General features: G+C 48.0%; 1 protein-coding gene across 5 annotated transcripts in view; it reads right to left on the reverse strand.

Moving 5' to 3' along the window:
• Positions 1–22,466, reverse strand: part of TCF20 (transcription factor 20) — a 210,019-nt gene that overhangs the window by 60,376 nt on the left and 127,177 nt on the right. For all 5 annotated transcript variants that reach the window (XM_074941734.1, XM_074941729.1, XM_074941731.1 and 2 more), the window contains exon 2: positions 8,876–14,506. In XM_074941734.1, coding sequence (XP_074797835.1) covers positions 8,876–14,470 — 5,595 coding nt within the window. In that variant the 5' untranslated portion in view covers positions 14,471–14,506. The remainder of the gene's footprint in view (positions 1–8,875; positions 14,507–22,466) is intronic.

Raw genomic sequence — 22,466 nt, forward strand, 5'->3', positions numbered from 1 at the left:
GGCAGCAAGATAGAGCCTAGTTCAACTGAGCCTTTCCAATGCCTGAGGACGCCCTGTGGCTCCTAAACTTCTCAATCCTCTCCTTCCAATCTTCACGTTGAGTGTAATCCTCTCCATACTGAATGGGAGAGGATGCACTGCTTCCTTGAAACACTTCGGCATTACAATTTTACTGCAATAGGACAACAGGTTAAAAAAACTGCTAAGGGAAAAGTGACTGTCCTAGTAGCTGCAATGGTGCTGAACGGGAAAGGGCAGTTATTAGTATTAGTATTATTTGTACTACCCAGACCATCTAAGAGCGCTAGTCACAGACCAGGACCCCCGCTGTGCTAGATGCCACACAAAACACACAACAAAATGACTGCCTCTACCCCTGGGAGCTTACAGTTTGAATATAAAGACAAGAGACAACAGATGGATATAGACAGGGAAGGGTTAAGACCTATTTAAGCTAAAGGAAAATGTTGGCACAATGAATATAAACTGGACATGAACAAATTCAAGCTGCAAATTAGAAGATTCCTAACCATTAGAGGGTTGAAATGCTGGCACCATCTCCTAATAGGAGTTGTGGGGACAACAACTTAATTAGTTTTGAGAGAGATATGGACAAATTTTGAGTACAATTGTATGACTACGTTGCTTGAGATTGTAGGAGCAGGCTCAATGCTGGTTTATGTCTTATGTTCCTAGAAGCTCATACATCAGGGTTTCAGCTGGTCACCAGCAGGGGTCAGGTTTTTTTTGTTGTTTTTCTTTTAACTCCTTCCTCTGAAGCATCAGGTTTATTCACAGTTGGAGACAGGATATTGGACAGAGGGGGCCAGGGCTCTCACGTGGCACTAAGTATTCTCTGTCAGGTGTTTGGCTGGCTGGTTCTTGCTCATATGTGGGGTCAGGAAGGAATTGTCTCCCAGGTCACATTGACCTCAGGTGGGTTTTGCCTTCCTCTGCAGCATGAATGCAGGTCATTTGTGAGAATTATCTGGATCCCTCTCGCTTAATGATTTCCCTACCAGTGCAGGGACCCTCAGACACTAGCACACCTCGGTCCCTCCTAGTCTCTCTGTGTGGCATGAAATCTAGTCTCCTGAGGGATGCAATACTTTGGTCTAATTTTGGTTGTGCAGGTGCTGGTGGTGTTGATAGCCTGTGACATACAGGAGGTGAGACTACATCAGTGACAGATTAAGGCTCAGAGTTGCAAGTGGCTTTTTAAATGTGTCTCCTTCAGCTCTTTGCAGCACATTATTTTAAAACACTATGTGATTTAAATTATTAACCAATCTAAGTTATTAGCCAGTCAGGAGGCTTTTACTATGTTAGTAACCAACTGTAGTTGATAAAATATTAATACTTGGTCAGTCATTTTGCTGTGAGAATATCTATATCGAGAGAATGAAACAATGAATTCATACTACCATGGTTCTTTTGAGTTATGCAAATGGCAAATTTGGCTCCTGAACCTCTGAGGCCAGAGTATCACTTGACTAGATGATCTAGTGGCGCCTTGTGCCCTTAAACTCTGACTCTGCGTGGAAACAATGAGACAATATTGGTCAGCATGATACGCAGCAGTATTAGCACACCAGCAGCCCAACCGTTGTCATGCTTTTTGTAGGCATCACAGCAAGAGAGAGTTTAGAGGAGGGTTTTGAGGAGGATAATGAGGTAACTTTGCAGATGTTTACAGGAAACAACTCCTAAGCATGAGGGGCAGCATGGAAGAAAGCACAAAGGTGCTTGTTTGAAAAAAAAAACAAAAAACAAACAAAAAAAAAAAACAAAACAAAATAAAACAACCTTAACAAATGGGCACTGGAGACTTGAATCATAGGCCAATCTGATGTAGGAGTCTACATTTTTATTGTGAATGAGGGATGAGCAGTAGCAGAGGAATACATTGTGAAGAGGAGGCCTTGAAAGTGAGCAGTTTGTTTGACGTGAAAGAGAAGAGGGAGCCAATGAACGGATACAAAGTGATGGGCTAGAAAAAGAATCTTTGCAGCAGCATTCTGAATGCCTATCTATGGGGCAATAATGCATTTGCCAAGGCCAGAGAAAATGATGTTTCACTAGTCAAGATGCGAGATAAGGAGAGCCTAGATGAGAGATTTAGTTGTGAATAGGAAAGGTCGTATCTTCGAGATGTTATGCAGAAGAAATGAGCAAGATTTAGACAGCCTGAGTGTGAGGACCTACTGAGAGATCTGAGTTGAAGATCACATTCCAGTTACAGAACTGAGGGCCAGGTGGACAATAACAGAGAAAGGAAGTAACAGGGAATTAGGAGCTCTGTTTTAGCCACATTGAGCTTGAACTGATGGCTAGACATCCATGAAGAGATGCCAGACAGAATAAGATTTTAGCCTGGACAGAAGACTGACGTAGCTCTAAGTCATCAACATAGTGATGGTAGTAGTTGTAAAAAGAAAAGGAGTACTTGTGGCACCTTAGAGACCAACAAATTTATTTGAGCATAAGCTTTCATGAGCTACAGCTCACTACATCGGATGCATTGTTTGTTAGTCTCTAAGGTGCCACAAGTACTCCTTTTTTTTTTGCGGATACAGACTAACACGGCTGCTACTCTGAAACCTGTCAAGTAGTAGTTGTGTTTGTGCATTATATTACCCAGAGATAACGTAGAGAGAGAGAGAGAGAAAAAAGAGATGGTGACTGTGATGCTACACTCCATATTTTTCATAGAAATATTGTTAGAATATGAATATGGCATAACTAAGATATGTTTTATGCAAGATGGGCTATGTAAGATATCATTGGAAAGGTTACGATCTACTGAATGTGTTTATCCAATTTGTATGCCTATATCATTTCTGTATCTGAAGTTAGGAACATTGACTATGTAACAATTACAACTAGGTGTGTATTTGGGGGAATGCCCACCGGACAGTAGGCAATCAGCCTGGATTGCGCCATTAAGAAGGACAATAGAACTTTGAAGACACTAATCTCCAACCTTCCTGAGAAGCTTCCTGGGATGTTGCTTTGACACTGCAGGGTTATCTGTTGATGTCACCTGGTACGGATTACCACCTTGGTCACTGCTGGTATTTTTCCACTGGAAACAAAGGGTTCCCACCTTATGTAAATGCTACTTAAGTCTGGGAAGGAAGGCAATCAGGTCTCTCCTCCATTGCCTGCCCAGGAAGCAAGGGCATGGCTACACTGGAAACTTCAAAGCGCTGTCGCTGGAACGCTCCCGCGGCAGCACTTTGAAGTGCGAGTGTGGTCATGCGCGAGCACTCGGAGAGAGCTCTCCCAGCATTCCTGGTAATCCACCTCCACAAGCGGATTAGCGCCGAGCGCTGGGAGCATGGCTACACTAGCGCTTTGAAGTGCTCAGACTTGCTGAGCTCAGAGGGGTGATTTTTCACACCCCTGAGCCAGAAAATTAGAGCGCTATAAAATGTAAATGTAGACAAGCCCGAAAACTACTAAAACACCTGAAGGGAAAGGCAGGGTTGAGTCCAGGCTGAGACAGGGGTCCAGTCTTTAAAGAGAAGTAACTGGTGCTCTAAGCTACAGAAACTCTGCAACTTACCTAAAACAACATTTAAGGTGAGAAATTACATTTTGTAACCTGTTTCTTGAGTGTATTAAGCTTAGTTTGCGTTCTATTTTATTTGCTCAGTAATCTGCTTTGTTCTGTTTGCTATCCCTTATAATCACTTAAAATTTACCTTCTGTAGTTAATAAACTTATTTCTTGTTCATTTCAAAACCCAGTTTGTGCAATTCATATCGGGGGGGGGGGGGGGGGGAAAGCTGTGCATCTCTCTCTCCACACTGAGGAAGAGTGTGAATTTTTATGAGCTTGCACTGTGCAGATCTTTCTATACAGCACAATACAATATTATTTTGCGTTTACTCCCCAAAGGAAGTGTGCACGTGATTGCGGGGTGAATCCCTGAGCTGATTCCTCCCACACAGAGCTGATAGTGTCCCTGTGTCCATTTGCAGCTGGGTGTGTCCCTACCTGTGTGTGTGCGCTGTAGAAGGCTGGGGGGCCTGGCACAGCTAGGATAGGTTGAGGAAACCCAGGCTGGTGGAACGGGTGGAATCAGTGGGACCCCAGCAAATCAGGTGGCATCTCGGACTGTGGGGGAAGTGGGGGGGTCCAACCCATCACAGGGACCAAGGACAGGCCCTGTGGAGCCCCCACAAAGTTGTAAAGGGGATGAAAAGGATCCTCTGAAGGTCACACTGAAGGAGCAATTAGAGAGGTAGGAGGAGAACCAGGAGAGGACAGAATCACAGAAGCCAAGGGAGGACAAGATTTTAAGAAAAAGAGCATGGTAGATGTTATCAAAGTCATCTGACAGGTAAAGGAGACTGACAGAGTACTAGTTCTGAGCTTTGGCTAGAAAGAGATTATAAACTTTCGCAAGAGCAGTTTCAGTGGAGTGCAAGGAGCAGAAGCCCAGTGGGAGAGGTTTTGGACATAACTAGAGAAGAGGAACTCCAGATAGCAACTGTAGGAGAGCACGTTTGGTGAGCTTAGAAACGATGGGGAGGTAACCAGAGATGCAAGTGGGATCAAGAGTACATTTTGTAAGATGGGAGAGACTAAAGCATGCTTGTATTGTGAAGGAGAAGACCCAAGATCAGATGTTAAAAGGGAAGAGTAAGGGAGAGGGATGAAAGTCAGTGAGAGGAAGATCAGGAGATGGGACAGGAAAAGATCACTGAAGCAAGTGGAGGGGTTAAAAAGGAGAAAAACAGATGAGAAACTTCTGGGTCTGTGACAAAGGAGAGAGAGTTGTAGGTATGGAAGGCAGAAGAGCTGTGAGGGGGAAGTGACACTGTATTTTGTAATACACACACACACACACACACACACACACACACACACACACACACACACACACACACACACACACACACACACACACACACACACAAAAGAAATCAGTGAGATCCTATGCAGAGAGATACGGGAAGGCGGGAGAAGGGGAGGGCTTGAAGAGCAAGACAAAGGTGGCTGGGACTGCAGCTGTGGGATTGAATTAAGGTGAAGAAGTAGCGTTGTTTAGCTAAGATGATGGCAGAACTAGAGCAGAAAATGAACCTGTAGTGGAGGAAGACAGCCTAGTCATGGGATTTCTCAGACTTCCATCATAGTGTGAGAATAGGTGCAGAACGAGTGGATGCTGGGAGTCAGACAGGACTGGAAGATGGCAGGGTGGAGCTTACAATGGGAGAGAAAGCAAAAAAGAGTTAAGAACAGAGGAGAATGAAGCTTAGAGAATCCACCTTTTGTGGTCAGAGGAGACCGCATAGTTTGAATGGTCTCCACCTCAGTATAAGGGAAACCAATCTCCTCAAGGACAGACTCGCTGGAAGAGTCAGGCAGGCGTTAAATTAATAAAAGGGGAGGGTAAAAAGAGGAAAGATTTGATCACTCATTTAGCAAAGAATCCAGATGCTGAGAACCAAATTAATTAAGGATCCAAAGGACATGAAGATAAGCAATTATTTAATTGTCTATATACCAATACTAGGAGCCTGGGTAACAAACAAGATGAATTAGAATTGCTCAGTTCTGAGCATAAATTCAATATAGCTGGTATTACTGAAAGCTGGTGGGATGAGTCACACAATTGGAATGTTGAAAATCAATTGTTATAACCTATTTAGGAATGACTGAGTGGGCAAAAGGGGATGGGAAGTGGCACTTTATATCAAAATGGACATTACCTGTTTCCGAGTCACTGATAACTCAAAAGAAAATGACCTTGAATGCCTATGGTTCAGCATCCTAACAGATAAAGCACAAACTGCGGGTTTAATGTTGGTGTCTGCTACAGCTACATACCACCAAATCACGCTAGGGAACAGAATGACCAGCACTTTACGCACCTACCGATAAATACGTAGGGAAAAAAAGCTGCAGGATCATGAGGGACTTCAATTTGAGTGACATGCTGGATATCTCATGCTGTCAGTACTAAGACATCCTTGGAACTCAAAATATTCTAGATGACAATTTCCTAACTCAAAAAGTGTTGCAACCAACATGGGGGAATTCTATATTAGACCTCCTCAAGAGGAGCTGATCGCAAAACTAAAAATTAATGGCAGTTTAGGTACTTGACATTTATATTGCGCAAGCAGAATGAAGTCCAAACCAGTAATATATATATATATATATATATATATATATACACACACACACACACATACACACACACACACGTGTGCGCACACATATACATGCACACTTGGGTATTTTAAAAGGGTTGATTTCACAAAGCTGAAAACAATTATGAGCTAAAACAGCTGGGAGGAAGAACCAACTCAGAAAAATGTGAATAACTGAGAATTTACTAGATGCCCAACAAGCCACAATGGAGGAAGCCCATGCTGATTAAAACTCTGCCCTGGTTTAGAGGGGAAGGGAAGGCAGCTATTAAAAAAAAAAAAGACAAATGGCAGAAAGGGAAGTTGATAGTAATGAATATAAATCACAAATTAGGAATTGTAGACAATTGTTAAGGGAAGCAAAGGACCACAAAGAAAAACCTATAGTGAGCAGAGTTAAGGACAATAAGGAGGAGTTTTTAAGAATATTAGGAACAAAAAGAATCCTGACAATGGCATTGATCCATTGCTAGATGGAAACAGTAGAATTATTAATAATAATGCAGAAAAGGCAGAAGCGTTCAATAAGTATTTCTGTTCTGTATTTGGAAAAAAACAGATGACAGAGTCTCAAAATTAGATGAGAATACTCTTTCAATTCTACCAGTATCTCAGATGGATGTGAAATAGCAGCTACTAAAAAGGCAGACATTTTTAAAGTCAGCAGGTCCATAACTTGCATCCAAAAGTTTTAAAAGAACTGACTGAGGAGCTCCTGGACTGTTAACGTTGATTTTCAATAAATCTTAGAGCACCAGGAAATTCCAGAAGAATGGAAGAAAGCTAATGTTGTGCCAATATTATGAAGGGTAAATGGGATGACCCAGGTAATTATAGGACTGTCTGTCTAACATCTATTCCAGGCAAAATAATGAAGTGGATAATATGGTACTCTATTAATAAAGAATTAAAGGAGAGTAATATAATTAACGCCACTCAACAAGGGTTTATGGAAAATAGATCCCGCCGAACTAACTTGATACACTTTTTAGATGAGATTACAAGTTTGGTTGATAAAGGTAATAGTATTGACGTAATATACATAGACTTCTGTAAGGCATTTAACTTGGTACCACATAACATTTTGATTAAAAATTAGAATGATATAAAATTAACATGACACACACTAAATGGATTAAAAACTGGCTGATACGTCTCTAAATGTAATTGAGGAATCATCATCGAGCAGATGTGTTTCTAATGAAATCCTGCAGGGATTGGTTCTTGGCCCTATGCTATTTAACATTTGTATCAATGACTTGGAAGAAAACAAAATCATCAATGATAGTTTGCAGATGATGCAAAATTGGGGAGGGGGGTGTTAAATGATGAAGGGGACAGGTCACTGATTCACAGTGATCTTGATTGCTTGGTAAACTGGGTGCAAGCAAAACAATGCGTGTTTTAATATAGCTAAACGTAAATGTATACATCTAGGAGCAAAGAATGCAGGCCATACTTACAGGATGGAGGAATACTGAGGGAAGCAGTGACTCTGAAAAAGAACTGGGGGTCGGGGTGGATAATCAGATGAACATGAGCCCCAAGTACAATGCTGTGGCTAAAAGGGCTACTGTAATCCTCAGATGCATAAAAAGAGGAATCATGATTAGGAGTAGAAAGGTTATTTCACCTCTGTATTTGGCAGTGGTACAACCGCTTCTGGAACACTGTGTCCAGTTCTGGTGTTCACAATTCAAGAAGGATGTTGATAAATTGAAGAGGGTTCAGAGAAGAACCACAAGAATGATTAAAGGATTAGAAAACATGCCCTGTAAAGACAGACATGAGGAGTTCAATCTGTTTAGCTTAAGAAAGAAAAGGTTATGGGGTGACTTGATTATAGTCCTTAAGTACCTACCTGGGGAACAGTTATTTAATAACATGCTCTTCGATGTAGCAGAGAAAGCTATTACACAATCCAGTGGCTGGAAGTTGAAGACAGACAAATTCAGACTGGCAATGAGGCATAAGTTTTTAACGGTGAGAGTAATTAACCACTGGAACAGTTTATTCGGGTTCTTGGTGGATTCTCCATTACTTGCAGATTTTAAATCAAGATTGGATGTTTTTCTAAAAAGATATACTTTCGGAATTATTTCAGGGAAGATCTACGGCCTGTGTTACACAGGAAATCAGGCAAGATGATCCCAGTGGCTCCTTCTGGCCTGGGAATCTATATAGATATCCCCAAGACCTCACATCCTGACAACTATCTTTCTGGCCAATAAGGACTAGACAGTACTCTATTCGAAGCTCATCAATACACACAATACACCTTGATCCAGGCTTGCAGCACCACTAGCTAGTCTAGATGGCCTCCGTACTACAAAGGCCACCTACAGTTTTGTGGTTATAGGATATATATCAGTATTTAATAGAAACTGGATAAAGAACAAGGCTGATATCTTCATGGATATACAAATCCCTTAGACAACTAATTATCATTAAAATTAAGAGGTACTGAGCATCCAAATCCTCCAGGTGGCTTTAAAAATCTCAGCTCAAACTAAATTTCACTAGGTGACTTAAGGTAGGATTTTTACCCTCCATCAAAAGGGAACTACTGAAGATTTATATAGAGAGGAAATATGGATGCTTGAGGTATAGCAGAAAGAAAAAAGCATATTACAGGGGAGAGAAAAATTATATGATTGCAAAAGGAATAATGTTTCATCCATCAATACATAATAAATTTTGGCACTCACCATCTCTCTTGCTATTTCCACAGCTTCCTGCAGCCCATAGAGCCTGCCACAGACCAGGTAGATTCCATTGGCCCAGAGAATACAACCCTCGTGGACCCAAAATTCATTGCTGTCAAGAGGTAGTTCAGGAATTTGTAACTCCAGCTCAGGGCCACCTTCTGAAGTGGGCACAGGGGCTTTTAAGTCCAAGGGAGTCTTTTCACTGCCACTGCCACCCTCAGTGGTTGCTTTCTTACAAGCAGCTCCCCTTGAAAGTGACCGAGAGGCCCCACCACAGTCCTCAGAGCGATGCCGCCTCTTAAAGCGGGGGTGGGCAGCCAGGCTTCTCTGTTCTTTCTGTTGTTGCTGTTCTTCTTCCTCTTCTGTATCAGTCTTGGAGCCATTAGAAGCACTTTTGTGTCGTACCTTGACCTTGCTTTGCATTTCTGAGGCCCTCTTGGGAGGTGGGTTTTTGGGCAGCGTAGCTGCATAATCCTGGGGATAGAAAGGCCCAAAGAGGTCTCCCATGTTGCGGTAACTGGCCCACTTGCCACACAGGCAGCAAACCAGATGCCCCAAGACAGAAGACTCTGTTATCACCGGGCCCTGCAGCATGAAAGTTGAGGTGGGCAGAACTTTGCTCTCAGTGTTGCTAGGAGGGGGTGTCAGTGACCTTTGTCCCTTTCGGCCTCTCACCAACTTGTTCTGCTCCTCTTCCTCTGCATTGATGATTGTGCACACAGCGCCTATCTCACACTTGTTTACCACATGAATGTATGGGAAAAAGGACTTGTTCTTGGTGTCAGTTTTATCAAGCGACTGGGTAGCATACTTCAGCTTGATCTCTGGTTCTTGAGGTTCCACAATTGGAGCGGCCCGTCTAGTTTTCCTCTTTCGTGGTTGTGCTGCAGGTTTCCTCCTCTCCCTCCTCTGTCTCTTAGGTTTTGGCTCTCCACCTCTTGTCCCTTCTGATGGCTGTGGTGGTAGTGGCACTGGTGGTGGAGGAGGTGGTGGCTGCTGCTGCTGCTTCTTCTGCTTGTTTACGCTACCAATAGGCCTCCCCTTTTTCTTTCCAGAGGGGAAGTATCCCTTTGGAGGGAAGCCATCTGGCTTAGGTGAAATATTTGTCACATCTCCATCTTTTTCTTCAGACTTTGGGTTTGGTTCAGAAGTCAACACACTGGAAGGAGAAACTGTTTTTGCATCAGGAAACATCAGAGTTCCAGCTCCACTTAAGGATCCATCTGATCGTCCTTGACTACCAGACTTCTGTGAAGGTGGTGTGGCCACATTGGCCCCAGATATCTCTTTACTGACACTAGCAACTTCAGGTGTCTCCTTCTTGACTTTGTCATCCCCACTGCTGTGCCACTCTTCTGAAGATCTTGGCAGAGATGTTTCACTAGTCAATTCCTGGCTCACTTGCCCCACTGGATCTGACACAGTCTCCCCTTTTCTCTTTTCTGTCTCTGGTCCATGACTTACCAAACTCCCACCTTCAGGTGGTCCACATTTGAGGGACAGGATGTCATCAAGGGTGACTGCATCTGCACCAGTTTCAGCACTGTTGGAGGAAACACTTCTCCTGATGTTGGGGGATGTAATCTTTTGAACAATAGCTTCCAGTTTCAATCCCCGCCCCTTCCGTGGGGGCAATATTTTGGTCTTAGCTGGGCTTGTGAGGGAAACAGCAGGGCAATTCCTGTTGTCAGGACTTTGGAGATCCTTGGAGGAGTCTCCCTTTGGGAGTGGCTTGCCAGCATCTTGGCTTAGAGATGAGTGTGCATAGGAGTTAAATGCTTTGTCAGCTCCTTCCTTTGAGGGGGGAAGCAGTCGCCCTTTATCTTCTGTGCCACTGTTCTTCATATCCTGTGACTGTCTTTTGCTGGGAATAGGAGAAATGAAAGAACGGACCCTCCTCCTCATAATTAAGGGGTTTTGAGGAGACTGGTCTTCTTGGCTAGGGAGCCTCAGCATCGCATTACTAGGTTTGGGCAAATCTGCAGATTCCTCCCGCCTATGCCCATCACTATCTTGAGAGCAAAACCTTTTCTGATTGGTCGCTCCTAGAGGCCCACTGTTCTTGGCAGGAGAGATCTGCCGGGAGAGATCCCAACCAGATTCCTGTTGCTGCATCTTCTGGCCACCATGTTTTAATTCGGTGCATTTATTTTGTGTACCATCACTCCCCATGAGACAGCGCCCAGCTTCTTGGCTTCCAGTATCATGGTAAGAGCTAGCCTGGATGTACATCATTGCTTCCTTGTCATTTTTCAAGGGACTCCTTACTCTCTCAAGGAACTGCTGTTGTCTTGGACTCTTCCTTGCCCCTTCCTGCCTGTGCTGAGCTGCAGCAATCACACCCTGTGCAGAACTGCTCCAATCTTTGTATTCTTCTTGCTGCTGGTGATATATCTGCCTTTTGTAATGATATTGGGAATTCAAACTTTGGTTAGGGTCACCAAAAGCATGAGACCTAGTGTTTGTGTGATATGCTGAAGCCAAAGATGAGCCTTCAGAGTTCTGGGGAAAGGGAGAATGCAAAGAACCCCTGCTGACCCTCTCAGACAGTGTCATGTGTGGATTCATGTGGTGGAGGTCTGTTCCTGGGCCTCTGCTCCTGCCTGGTGACATCTTCAGTTTGTCAGCCAGATCCTGATACTGAGAAGGTGATTTACCCCTCATGCCCTCTCTGCTGCTTCCCATTCTTCCAGGTGCTCGTCTTAGCTGTGTTGATCTGCTGTCCTGCTGGGAGACGTAATCTGGAGTAGAATCAGGGGCTGCAGCTCCAGGGCTGGCATTGCCTCGGAAAGACTCATGCTTGACATTGGCAGGATGACAATGGTCTCCTGATTTTTTATTGTTGAGATTGGCTGAGGTCTTGGCCTGTTCAAAATCTTCCTCTTTTATTTGCCCACTATGAGACTTCAGCTTTGTTTCCATGGACACCAGGCCACCAGGGAGGATGACTGACTGGCCTAAACCAGGAGTGAGACGTTCACTCCTCCCACTTCTGGCCTCAGCACCTATGTGGCTCATTGGGTGAGGCCCAGGATCTCTGACAAGCTGCCTTAATGGAGATATGTCACAGATCACTGATCTTCTTTCTGAGAGTGTTCCCCCTTCATGGGCTGAAGACTGTGACTCTATCTCAAACTTTCTAGGGATAGGATAGTCAGCCAGATTGATCTGTTTTATCTCAGGAGCTGTGCCACTTGATTTCCTATCCCAGGGGCCCCAGTGAGGACTTTCCAGGAGAGACCCTATGCTTTTATTTAGGAGGCTCCTATTGGTTAATTCATTGGTTTGACTAATTAGAATGTTGGGCCTCATGGCTCCTTCCAGGCTTCCAGCCATGCCTGGATGTTCTTGTGCATTCCTAGCATATCTTCTGTCTGGATGGTGGTGATAACCCTGCAAGACCTCCTGCAGAAGACTGGGAAACTTCTCATTCCTGCCTTTTCGCTCACTGTGCCCTGGAAAATCCCCTTTTTCTTGACCTGAAGGATACTGAGGAAAGCCACCAATATTTCTCTGCATGCCAGCCCCAAGGTTGTCTTTATAGCTGTACCTCAAACTGCCAGGTGATTTGGAAGGTTCTGTTCTGCCAGGAAAACTTGAGCCAATGATTGCATGGCCAGGTTGGCTGTTTCCCTCTCCATTGTGGTTAGTATTGTTATCCCCACTCTTACTCCCTTTGCTCCCTCCTTGAGGCTCTGACTGTGGTAACGCCTGCCCAGTTTCTTTCATTCCACTGGCACCAGGAGGCGCTTGGGTAGCTGGGGGAGCATCGTCTTGTGAAGGTTTATCCTGCCCGCCTGATTTTTCTACTCGGCCTGTCATGGCCTCCCGAGAGACTATCACCCCAACTGTCTTTTCGTTCACCTTTGGGGTGGCCTCCACTGCTATCAGGACTTCCTTTTCACCCGGGGAACCCATATCTTCCCTAACTGTAGGGCTGGTACTGAGTTTGGCTGGCTCGTTCTGAGAGCCTTGTGCTGGTGACGAGTTGGATCTCTCTAAGTTACCCCGATTGTAGGTAGTGTCAGAGCTAGTGCTCTGGCCACTCAGCTGTCTCACCCTCTCTCCATGGTCCTCTGAACTGCTAGAGCAGCCGCCATCGAGGGATTCTGCCAGGGGAGACTTAAGCTGCTCCTCTGCCTGGGAGGAACCTTCTGAGTTGGTGCAACTGTCAGCTTTTTTAGACGATGATGACCTTTTGGAACTTTTTTTCTGAGGTGCCAAGGCATCTGAAAGTAACATGTGCTGGACTGTGTTAGGAAGGTTGGCCACTTGAGAGCTTAAAGCACTTAGGCTGCTCAACCCTGGATCTGTAAGTCTCTTCTCCTGAAGTCCTTCCAGCCCAAATCCCTTGAATCCTCCACCATGAGCATTGGGGCTTGGCATCATGGATGGTGTTGGGCTAAGCTGAGGCATCATCTGTAAAATTCGATTTCTAGAGCCTATTGACATATTGCCTTGCCCACACTGGAGGTTTTCCCCACTCGGCATGAGAGGAGATGGAGTAGAGCTGCAGCTTGGAGACTGGACCACCGAGGCAGCTGGAGATGGGTTGGATATAGGACTGAAGTTCTGATGGAACTGCATGGGTGATCTCACAGGGACTTCAGCTTGGCTGTACTGTCCCACTTGACTTTGAAGAGAAAGCTTGGTGGCAGCATTTGAGTACTGCATTACATGCTGTGAGGGGTGCTGTTGCTGCTGCCCCTGCTGCCCACCCTGGGGCAACTTAGACTGCTCAAAACTTTTTATTGGCTGAGTCTGAAAGCTGTAATTAGATTGAGTCCCATATCCCTGTGAATTAGAACCTACAGCATGGCTTTCATACTGTGAACCAGAATTCACACTGTAACTGCCATCATAGTTCTGCCCAGACTGCCCAAAACGCTGTGGGGAGGGGAAAGAGGAAGAGGAAGAAGCAGGAGGTTGATAGTGTTGGCTGAATTGACCCACTCGTAACTGGTACCCAGAAGCAGAGGAAGGCAGGGCAGATGGACGCTGCATTGGCTGCAAGTGGGAAGCGCTAGACGCAGGCTGACTGGATGCCTGTGGTAAAGGCTGATGGGATTGATAGAGCTGCTGTCTCAGCTGCTGCACCTGCTGCTGCTGGCTGGAAGCCTGCTGCTGATACTGGGCACTCCCTGGAGAGAAAGGACCAGTAAAATCCTGCTGATAGTGAGATACACCCCCAAGGGCTGAATGCTGTGTTTGGAACTGGCCCACATGTCCCTCGCTCCCATACTGGCTCCCAAAGTTGCTTCCTTGGGGTGGCCCGTAGCTCTGCACTGGTCCAGACGGCCTGCGCTGAGTCTGCCCACCTGCTGCCACTGCATCCTTGTTGGAGGCCATGTAGTAAAACTCTCCTGCTTCTTTTCTGAAACCTTGGTAGCTCTGGTGCCCAGAGCTCTCACCAGCCATTGCTGCAGATGCTCCTGTTGCTCCCCGGCGCCCACTGCCAGCACTTCCTCCAAAGCTCTGGAACATCTGGGCCTGCTGGCGGGAGCTAAATTCTTCTAGGCGGGATGCCCCGTGCACTTCCTGTGGGTAGCTCTGCTGGTTTCCGTGGTAACTGCTTTGCTCCCGAAAGGACTGCATGCTGTTCAGCACCAGAATGACCCCTCGAAAGCCCTCCTGGGAAAAAAAAGGAAAAAAAAGTTAGAAAATTCACTTCTCCCAGTCATATCATCAGTAAAATTAAACTATAGTATTTAGCAGTAATTCAAATTTTACACCTCTCCTACCATGCAGCTTATCAATGCTTACCACCTTAGCCACCCTGGTAACGGAGGAAATAGGATTCCCATTGTGCTCAGAAGTCAAAGGTGTTCATCATTCCCTATCCAGTTATAGCAGCATTCCAACGTTAATGCATTTTATAAAGGCTCCTCCCAATGGTCAGCAATTGGGTTAATTCCCCCAGAAGGACTAAATGTTTCACTAAACTAGTTCAAGTGGGAGAATGACTCCTATTTCAGTAACGCTGACTTCCACCCCTAAATTAGCCCCTACAAGCCAGGAGACGCTCAGAGTAGAGTAACTGTATTTTGTTACAACTGTGGAAGTCTGAACGAATGGCAAAAATTATATAAATTATCTTAAACTATTGAGACCTATAGTAAGAAAAAATATCCAGAGACCCAGAAGCCTCTCTCCAGACATCCCCCAATAGAAGTCAGTCCAAATGTAAATGAGACAAGATCAAAGGCCCTAAAATCAAAATTATCTGGGAAACTGCAGAGGGACAGTCAACAACTCACCCAAATACATCTCTGTTCACTATACCAAAGCATCCCTATGACGACACATGGATGAGAAGCAGCACTCCAAGAAAGTAAGTGTATTCCCCCACCTAGACTCCCAGCCAAAGCTTGCTTAGTTCTAACAGATGGAAAGTCAGGTCCAGGTAGACTGCAGCTATCCACCTCTACTTAAGCAGCAGCCTATAGCTTCACCCCACACCAAGAAAAAGATGGTTTATATTGGCTTGGATAAAGTTAACGAAGACCTCGGACTCTCACACTCCTTCTTCGTCCTAGGTTTAAAAGACTCGTAAGCACCATAGGCAGCAGGTATGTGGATCGCTGACAGGCATAGGCCGATTGCAGGGCTTAAAGCCTGGGGACTGGGGCATGCCCTGTCCCCCGGCTAAGTGCAATCTGGGACTAATGAAAAGTTGAGAACTACTACTAAAAGTAACTAAGAAACTACTAACTATATTACAGGTTTTCAAAAGGAGAGCTTCCCACTGTGGGAAGTTGGGTCCCTGTGTCTGCGCCCCGCGTGAGCCGCGGCTGAGGCGCTGGGGCGGTCAGAGGCACCGGCTTTTGGCGCTGTCAGCACTGAGTGTAGACATCTTGCAGGAGACCCTTTACCCTTTTGAAGGTCTCTATGCAGAGACGTTGGGACTTCCTGCCTCTTTGCTTGAGAGGGTGAAGCCGTGCTCCTGGGCGGTTCCGACCTAGCAGGAAGGAGAGGGTTTACTTGTGCCCGTCTCCATAGGCGGCTGCAGAGATTTCTCCATCAGGAGCATTTTCAGCCACAAGTCTCTGTCATGATGAGCCCTGGTTTTCAGACTGGGACAGTGGAGACACTTAGCAGGGATGCGTGTCTCGCCGAGACACTTCACACACAGTGAGTGTCTGTCAGACTGTGGCATAGGCTCCTTGCAGGAGCCGCATGTCCTGAAGCCCGGGGACCCCGGCATCAGGGAACTATGATTGCCTGGGTGGGAGAGGCTCAATGGGAGACGAATGTGAGAGAAACCAAAAAAACACTTAACCAACTATTCTAAAGGAAGAGAGAGAATTGGGATATTTTTATCTAACTATTTCTATTTATTTTTACTTATTTTCTTCAGTGACCAGGGAAGAGGTTTAGCACTGCCCCAAGTCCCGTCTTCAGCTGAGATGGTTGAGAAGGAACTGAGGGAGGGTGCAAGATGTACGCGCTCAGACAGACCCCAACGATGCCACGAGACAGCAGCTGGACGCGTGCGTCCCAGCCGGGCACTGCTACCGAAGATCTCCGATCAACAGCGCCGGGATGCACCGTCACCTGGAGTGGAGCACCCACAGGGACAGCACTTGAAGAAGCAGCTTCCAAGCCGTGAGGTGGAGGGACTGCAGGTCGGGGTGATGAAGGCAACCATGGTCCTAAGTGATGAGGTCAGAGAGGAGAGGTAATGTAACAGGCGCATCCACTGACAGTTCTAGGAGTGTGGTGTACCAATCTTGTAGAGGCCACGCTGGGGCTACCAGAATTATCTCTGCCCTGTCCCTGCAGACCTTGAGTAGAACCTTGTGCACGAGAGGGAACGGGGGAAAGGCATAGAGCAATCGGCCTCCCCAGGGTAGCAGCAATGCGTCCGTGATTGATCCCGGGCTGTGACTCTGGAAGGAGCAGAACACTGGGCACTTCCTGTTGCTCCAGGTGGCAAACAGGTCGACCTGGGAAAACCCCCACCTTTGGAAGGGTGTATGCCGTCCGGCTGGATGGACCACTCGTGATTGCAGGACCTGCTGAGGTGGTCCGCCAGTGCGTTCTGAACTCCTAGTAGATGGGATGCTTTCAGGTGAACGGAGTGGACTATACAAAACTCCCACAGCTGGAGAGCTTCCTGACATAGGGGAAAGGACTGGGCTCCACTCTGCTTGTTGATGTAAAACATGGCAGTGGTGTTGTCTGTCAGAACTGCTACGCACTGACCATGTAGTCGGGCCTGAAAGATCCAACATGCTAGTCGCACTGCCCTCAGCTCTTTGACGTTGATAAGGAGGGAGAGCGTGTCCTGTGACCAATGGCCCTGCGTTTGGAGGTCTTCCAAATGCGCACCCCATCCCAGAGCTGATGCGCCCCTTACTAGGGACAAGGAAGGCTGAGGGCTGCTGAAGGGGACGCCTTCCCACACTGCCCAAGGGTTGAGCCACCATTGAAAGGACTTGAGTACCTGCCCCGGCACTGTGACCACTGAATTAAGGCTGTTGTGTCCTGGGTGATAGGCCAAAGCAAGCCAAGCCTGTAGAGCAGAGGTGGGCAAACTACGGCCCACGGGCCACATCTGGCCCATGGAACCCTTCTGCCCAGCCCCTGAGCTCCTGGCCCAGGAGGCTTGCCCCCAGCCCCTCCCCCGCAGCCTGAGCTCACTGCGCCGCCGGCACACTGCTCTGGGCGGCAAGCTCCTGGGGCAGCGCAGCTGCAGAGCCCGGCCTGACCCAGTGCTCTGTGCAGCGCGGCAGCGGGCTGTACCGCCACCAGCCACCGGTGCTCCAGGCAGTGCGGTAAGGGGGCAGGATAGAGGGCAGGAGAGTTCGGAGTGCTGGTCAGGGGGTGGGGGTGTGGATAGGGGTCGGGGCAATCAGAAGGTGGGGAACAGGGGGGGTTGGATGGGGCGGCAGGGGGGCAGTCAGGGGCAGGGGTTCCGAGGGTGGTCAGGGAGAAAGGGTGGTTGGATAGGGCAGGGGTCCCAGGGGAGCAGTCAGGAATGAGAGGAGGGGTTGGATGGGGCAGTGGGGGACAGTCAGTGGCAGGAGTTCAGGGGGCAGTCAGGGGACAGGGAGAAGGGTTGGTTGGATGGGGCAGGGGTCCTGGGAGGGCAGTCAGGAAGGAGAGCAGGTGTTGGATGGGGCAGGGGTCCCGGGAGGGCCATCAGGGGACAGGGGGGTTTGGATGGGGCAGAAGTCCAGGGGGGCCCCCCCATTAGGGGGCCAGAAGCGGGGGGGGGGGGCCGGATACGAGATGGGGGCCAGGCCACGCCCCCCTCCCCTAACTGGACCTCCATACAATTTCCAAAACCTGATGCAGCCCTCAGGCCAAAAAGTTTGCCCGCCCCTGCTGTAGAGGCCTGAGCCTCAGTCTGGCGTGCCAGGTCACGTAAGTGCAGGCTGCCATATGACAGAGGAGACGCAGGCATCCCCTTGCTGTAGTGGTCGGGTATTGCTGGAGGCCTTGAATGATGTCCGTGATGGCTTGGAATCGGGACTCTGGCAAAAGTGCTCTTGCCTGAACCGACTCCAACACCACCCCGAAGGAATTTTATTCTTTGAGTTGGTTCCAAGGTTGACTTCCTCAAGTTGAGGAGAAGACCCAGTCTCTCGAATGTGGACCTGATCAGATTTGAGACTCCACCTGCCCCCGGTGCGGCCCCTGAGCAGCCAGTCATTGAGGTAGGGGTATACCTGCACCTGCCTCCAACAGAGGAAAGCGTCCACAACCAACATGCACTTGGTGAACACTCGGGACGCTGTTGAGAGGTCCAATGGAAGGACTGTGAATGGATAATGTTTGTGGTCAACCACAAAGAGTAGGAATCGCCTGTGTGTGGGCCGAATAACTATATGGAAGTACGTGTCTTTCACGTCGAGGGTGGGGTACCAGTCTCTCGAATCCAGAGAAGAGATAATTGTGCCCAGGGAGACTATGCGGAACTTCAACTTTACCATGAACTTGTTGAGTCCTCGCAGATCTAGAATGGGTCTGAGACCCCCCCCTTGGCTTTGGGGATTAGGAAGTATCAGGAATAGAATCCCTTGCCCCTGAGCTCCTGAGGAACCTCCTCCACCACTCCCATGGCGAGGAGCGCCTGCACCTCCTGGATAAGGAGTTGCTCATGAGAAGGGTCCCTAAAAAGGGACGGGGAACGGGGGTGGGAGTGAGGGCAGGAGCAGAACTGGAGAGAATATCCCACTTCAACCATACAGAGAACCCAGCAGTCCGAAGTTATTTGGGACCAAGCACGGTAGAAGTGGGACAGACAATTCAAGAAAGACAGGGAAGGATCCAGAATTGAGACTGGTGCGCCGTCCTTGGACGCACCTTCAAAAGGCCTGCTTGGAACCCGATGATGGTTTAGTCAGACCGTGGGCCTGCCAGGGGGTTTGAAGGCTTTCATCTGCCATTCCTGCCCCTTCTCCTATAAAATTCCTGCCTCGGCCGAGGAGGATAGGAGCACTGCTGCTGAGGCTTGAAATGTTTGAGCCTTGTCCGGGAAGGATGACAAGGAGGCTAATGGGGGGAAGTGAGTCCTCCTGACTCTCTTGGTTTCCAGGGACCTCCTGTAACGCCTCTCTGTTGGGGCCAACCACACCTGGATCAGGCTCAGGAACTGGGGTTGGTTCCAGTGGAGGTCGAGTGACCGGTACCTCCTCAGCACCCCTGGGGGTGGGGTCACTGGCTGATGCCTCCAGCCCCCGCGGTTCAGAGGTCACCAAACAGGAACGTTTGGATTGGGCGCTCTGGGCCTGGTGGTACGCCCATGGGGTCCAAAATGGGCACTGCGCCGCTCCCTGCCCAGAGGTGGCCCCATCTCTGAGTATCTAGACCCCATCTCTGAGTCCAAAGACGGGGACCACGATGGCCAGGGCGGTGCCAAGCGGAGCTGGACTGGTGAGCGGTGCCGTGAGGCATGGGAGCGGTGCCGAGATCGGGATCTGTGCAAGGACATTGACCGGTGCCAGGATGACTGTTGCCGGGAGCGGGACCTCCTGCGTGACGGGGATCGACACGAGGATTGGCGTTGTGATTGGGAGCAGCGGTGCTGAGGGACAGAGCATCACCCGTTTGCCACACGTTGTAGTACCAGAGGCTTGGCCCAAAGGACCGTGGTGTTGTCATGGTGATAAGGTGCCTTGCAGCCTCAAAGGTGGATGGCAATTCCATCTCCTCGATGACCTGGCTCAGAGAGTCCAACAGCATCGGACTCAACATTCCCCCTTGCGGAGCCGAAGTTGACAGTGCCAGCTCCAAAGACTTTGGCACTGGGTGCTCCTCTCGGGGACATGCCCCATTGGCCAGCTCCAAAGGGGTGGTCTCTGATTCGGAGATCCCTCATCCTCTGCTTCTGCTGCTTCTGCGTCGGGGAATGGCACCGGTGTTGGGTCAATCCCACTGGTTTTGGCACCAGGGAGCGGCGGTCTCTCCCTTCCGCAGTGCCGTTTCTAACACTGGAGCTGGAGCACTGTACACCAATGAGCTCGGTGCCAAGTCTTGCCGCGTCGATGCAGGTTGCGGTCTGAGTGTTGCCTCCATAAGGAGCTGCTTGAGGCGAAAGTCTCGTTCTTTTTTTGTTCTGGGGCGAAACCCTTTACAAATCCTGCACTTGTCTGCTTGGTGTGCTTCCCCCAGACACTTTAAGCAAGTGTCGTGGGGGTCACACATTGGCATGGACTTGTTGCAGGACTTGAACCTCAGGAACTTAGGCATGTAAGTCCCCCAAGGAGAATGCAGTCTGGGTGGAGGGTAAAACCCCCAGCCCAACAGCTAATTAACTATAGTAACTAAGAACTAAATGACAAAATACAAACTGTCTGAATAGAAGCTAGGGAAACGTGGAGCGCTTGCAAGGCAAGGTGCCACAGTTCCAACAACCGTCACTGGTGGTAAGAAGGAACTGAGGAGGAGCCGGGTCGGCAGGGTCATATATAAAGCGCCATGAAGGCACCACTCCAAGGGGCTCCACAGCTGACCCAAAGGGTGCTGCTAGGGGAAAAGCTTTCTGACAACTGTGCACGCAGCGCGCACACACCTAATTGGAATCGACATGAGCAAACACTGGAAGAAGAATTAGGGGATTTAAGGGAAGGAGAGGTAGCACTCAGGTCAGGGGGGACCGGTCAGTCCCACATTCTCCCCGCTTGCATATGCACCAGGATCCATGAGAGCCCTGCTTTTGGAAAGAAGTTTTAGCTCCTCTCCTTGCCACCACCCTCCTATACTCCAGATCAGTGGTTTTTCAAACTGGCGTATGTACCCATCTTCTCTGGGGGTATGCAACAAAAATCCTGTGATTGCAGACAACATGCTGGGATGGCCCGAGCCACCTAGTGTCACTGCTCGCCCTCCTGAACATTCCTCCGTGATCCCCTGGGGGGGGTGGGGGGGGGAAGACCCACAGTTTGAAAATCTCTAGAAGCTGTTCCTAAATGGAAGGCAGAAATCTGGGGGGGCACATGACCCTGAATGCCCCCCATGCATCACTTCTGCCTATCTCAGAAGAGGGGACGCAGAAGATTACATTATTTGGAAAGAGACACACAGCTTAAAAAGTTTGAAAACCACTGCTCCAGATGGATGTATTGAGCCTCCACCAAGTCACTTCACCTCTGTGCTTCCATTTCCACATTTGTACAATGGGAAGAATGTTTCCCTCCCTGATAAAGTGTTCTAAGATCTACTGATGAAATGTACTATGTAAATACCATCATCTGTCCACAGAGGTATCTTAACTGCAAACCTACACAACAACCACCACTTTAATGACCACTAACTCCAAGAACATTTCTCTGTTAAAAAACTCCAGGAAATTCATCAAAAAAATCTTGTTAATTCCGAGTTAAGGTTGTTCAGTGGTACTTCCCACCCTTCCAAACAAATTTAACAAAACTCAAATGTCTGAAAACCAGGAAATACAGAATAAAGGTGTACACACCCATGCAACTGTAACTCTGCCCTCTGAGTGATGCCCCAATATGCCCTAACACACACGCTTGCACTCTGCCTTCACACTATACTGAACAGGAGCTACTTATATCAGCCTGACACTCACTCTCCTCCACAGAAAAATCCCCATATCTAACAAATTGTACAACCCCTTCACTCTTACGCACACTATGCCATCTAACACACTCTCACTTACCCTTCACTAAACTCAGAGTCCATACCTCATATCCCCCCTAACTGCTGACACTCTGCCTGGCAAGACCACCTTGTGCCCTGCTACTGACACAATCCACAATACTGAAATGAGACACAGTGGATCTTGTGATACACATGTACCTCTTTCCTTTGATCACACATGTGGGGATCAGGCAGAGGGGCTCATACCCCACAAAGAGGCATGGACCCCACAGATTGCCTCATATCACAATCACAGCTCTGCCAAGCTGCTCCAACTCACCCCTCTGCCATTCACTACAATTACACCAAACACAGTGAACTCAGATGAAGTGCATGCAAATAATTCCTAGTGGCTATTGCCTGCCCCTGTTAAGGTTGTTTGGGAGTGTACCTGAATTCTTCATTTCCAGGTTTTCACAAGTTTGAGTTTATTCTGGAAGGACATGCAATGCCACCAGGCAAGTTTTGTCAGTGAATAGAC

Source organism: Natator depressus, chromosome 1, assembly GCF_965152275.1.
Source record: "Natator depressus isolate rNatDep1 chromosome 1, rNatDep2.hap1, whole genome shotgun sequence".
Classification (NCBI taxonomy): Eukaryota; Metazoa; Chordata; order Testudines; family Cheloniidae; genus Natator; species Natator depressus.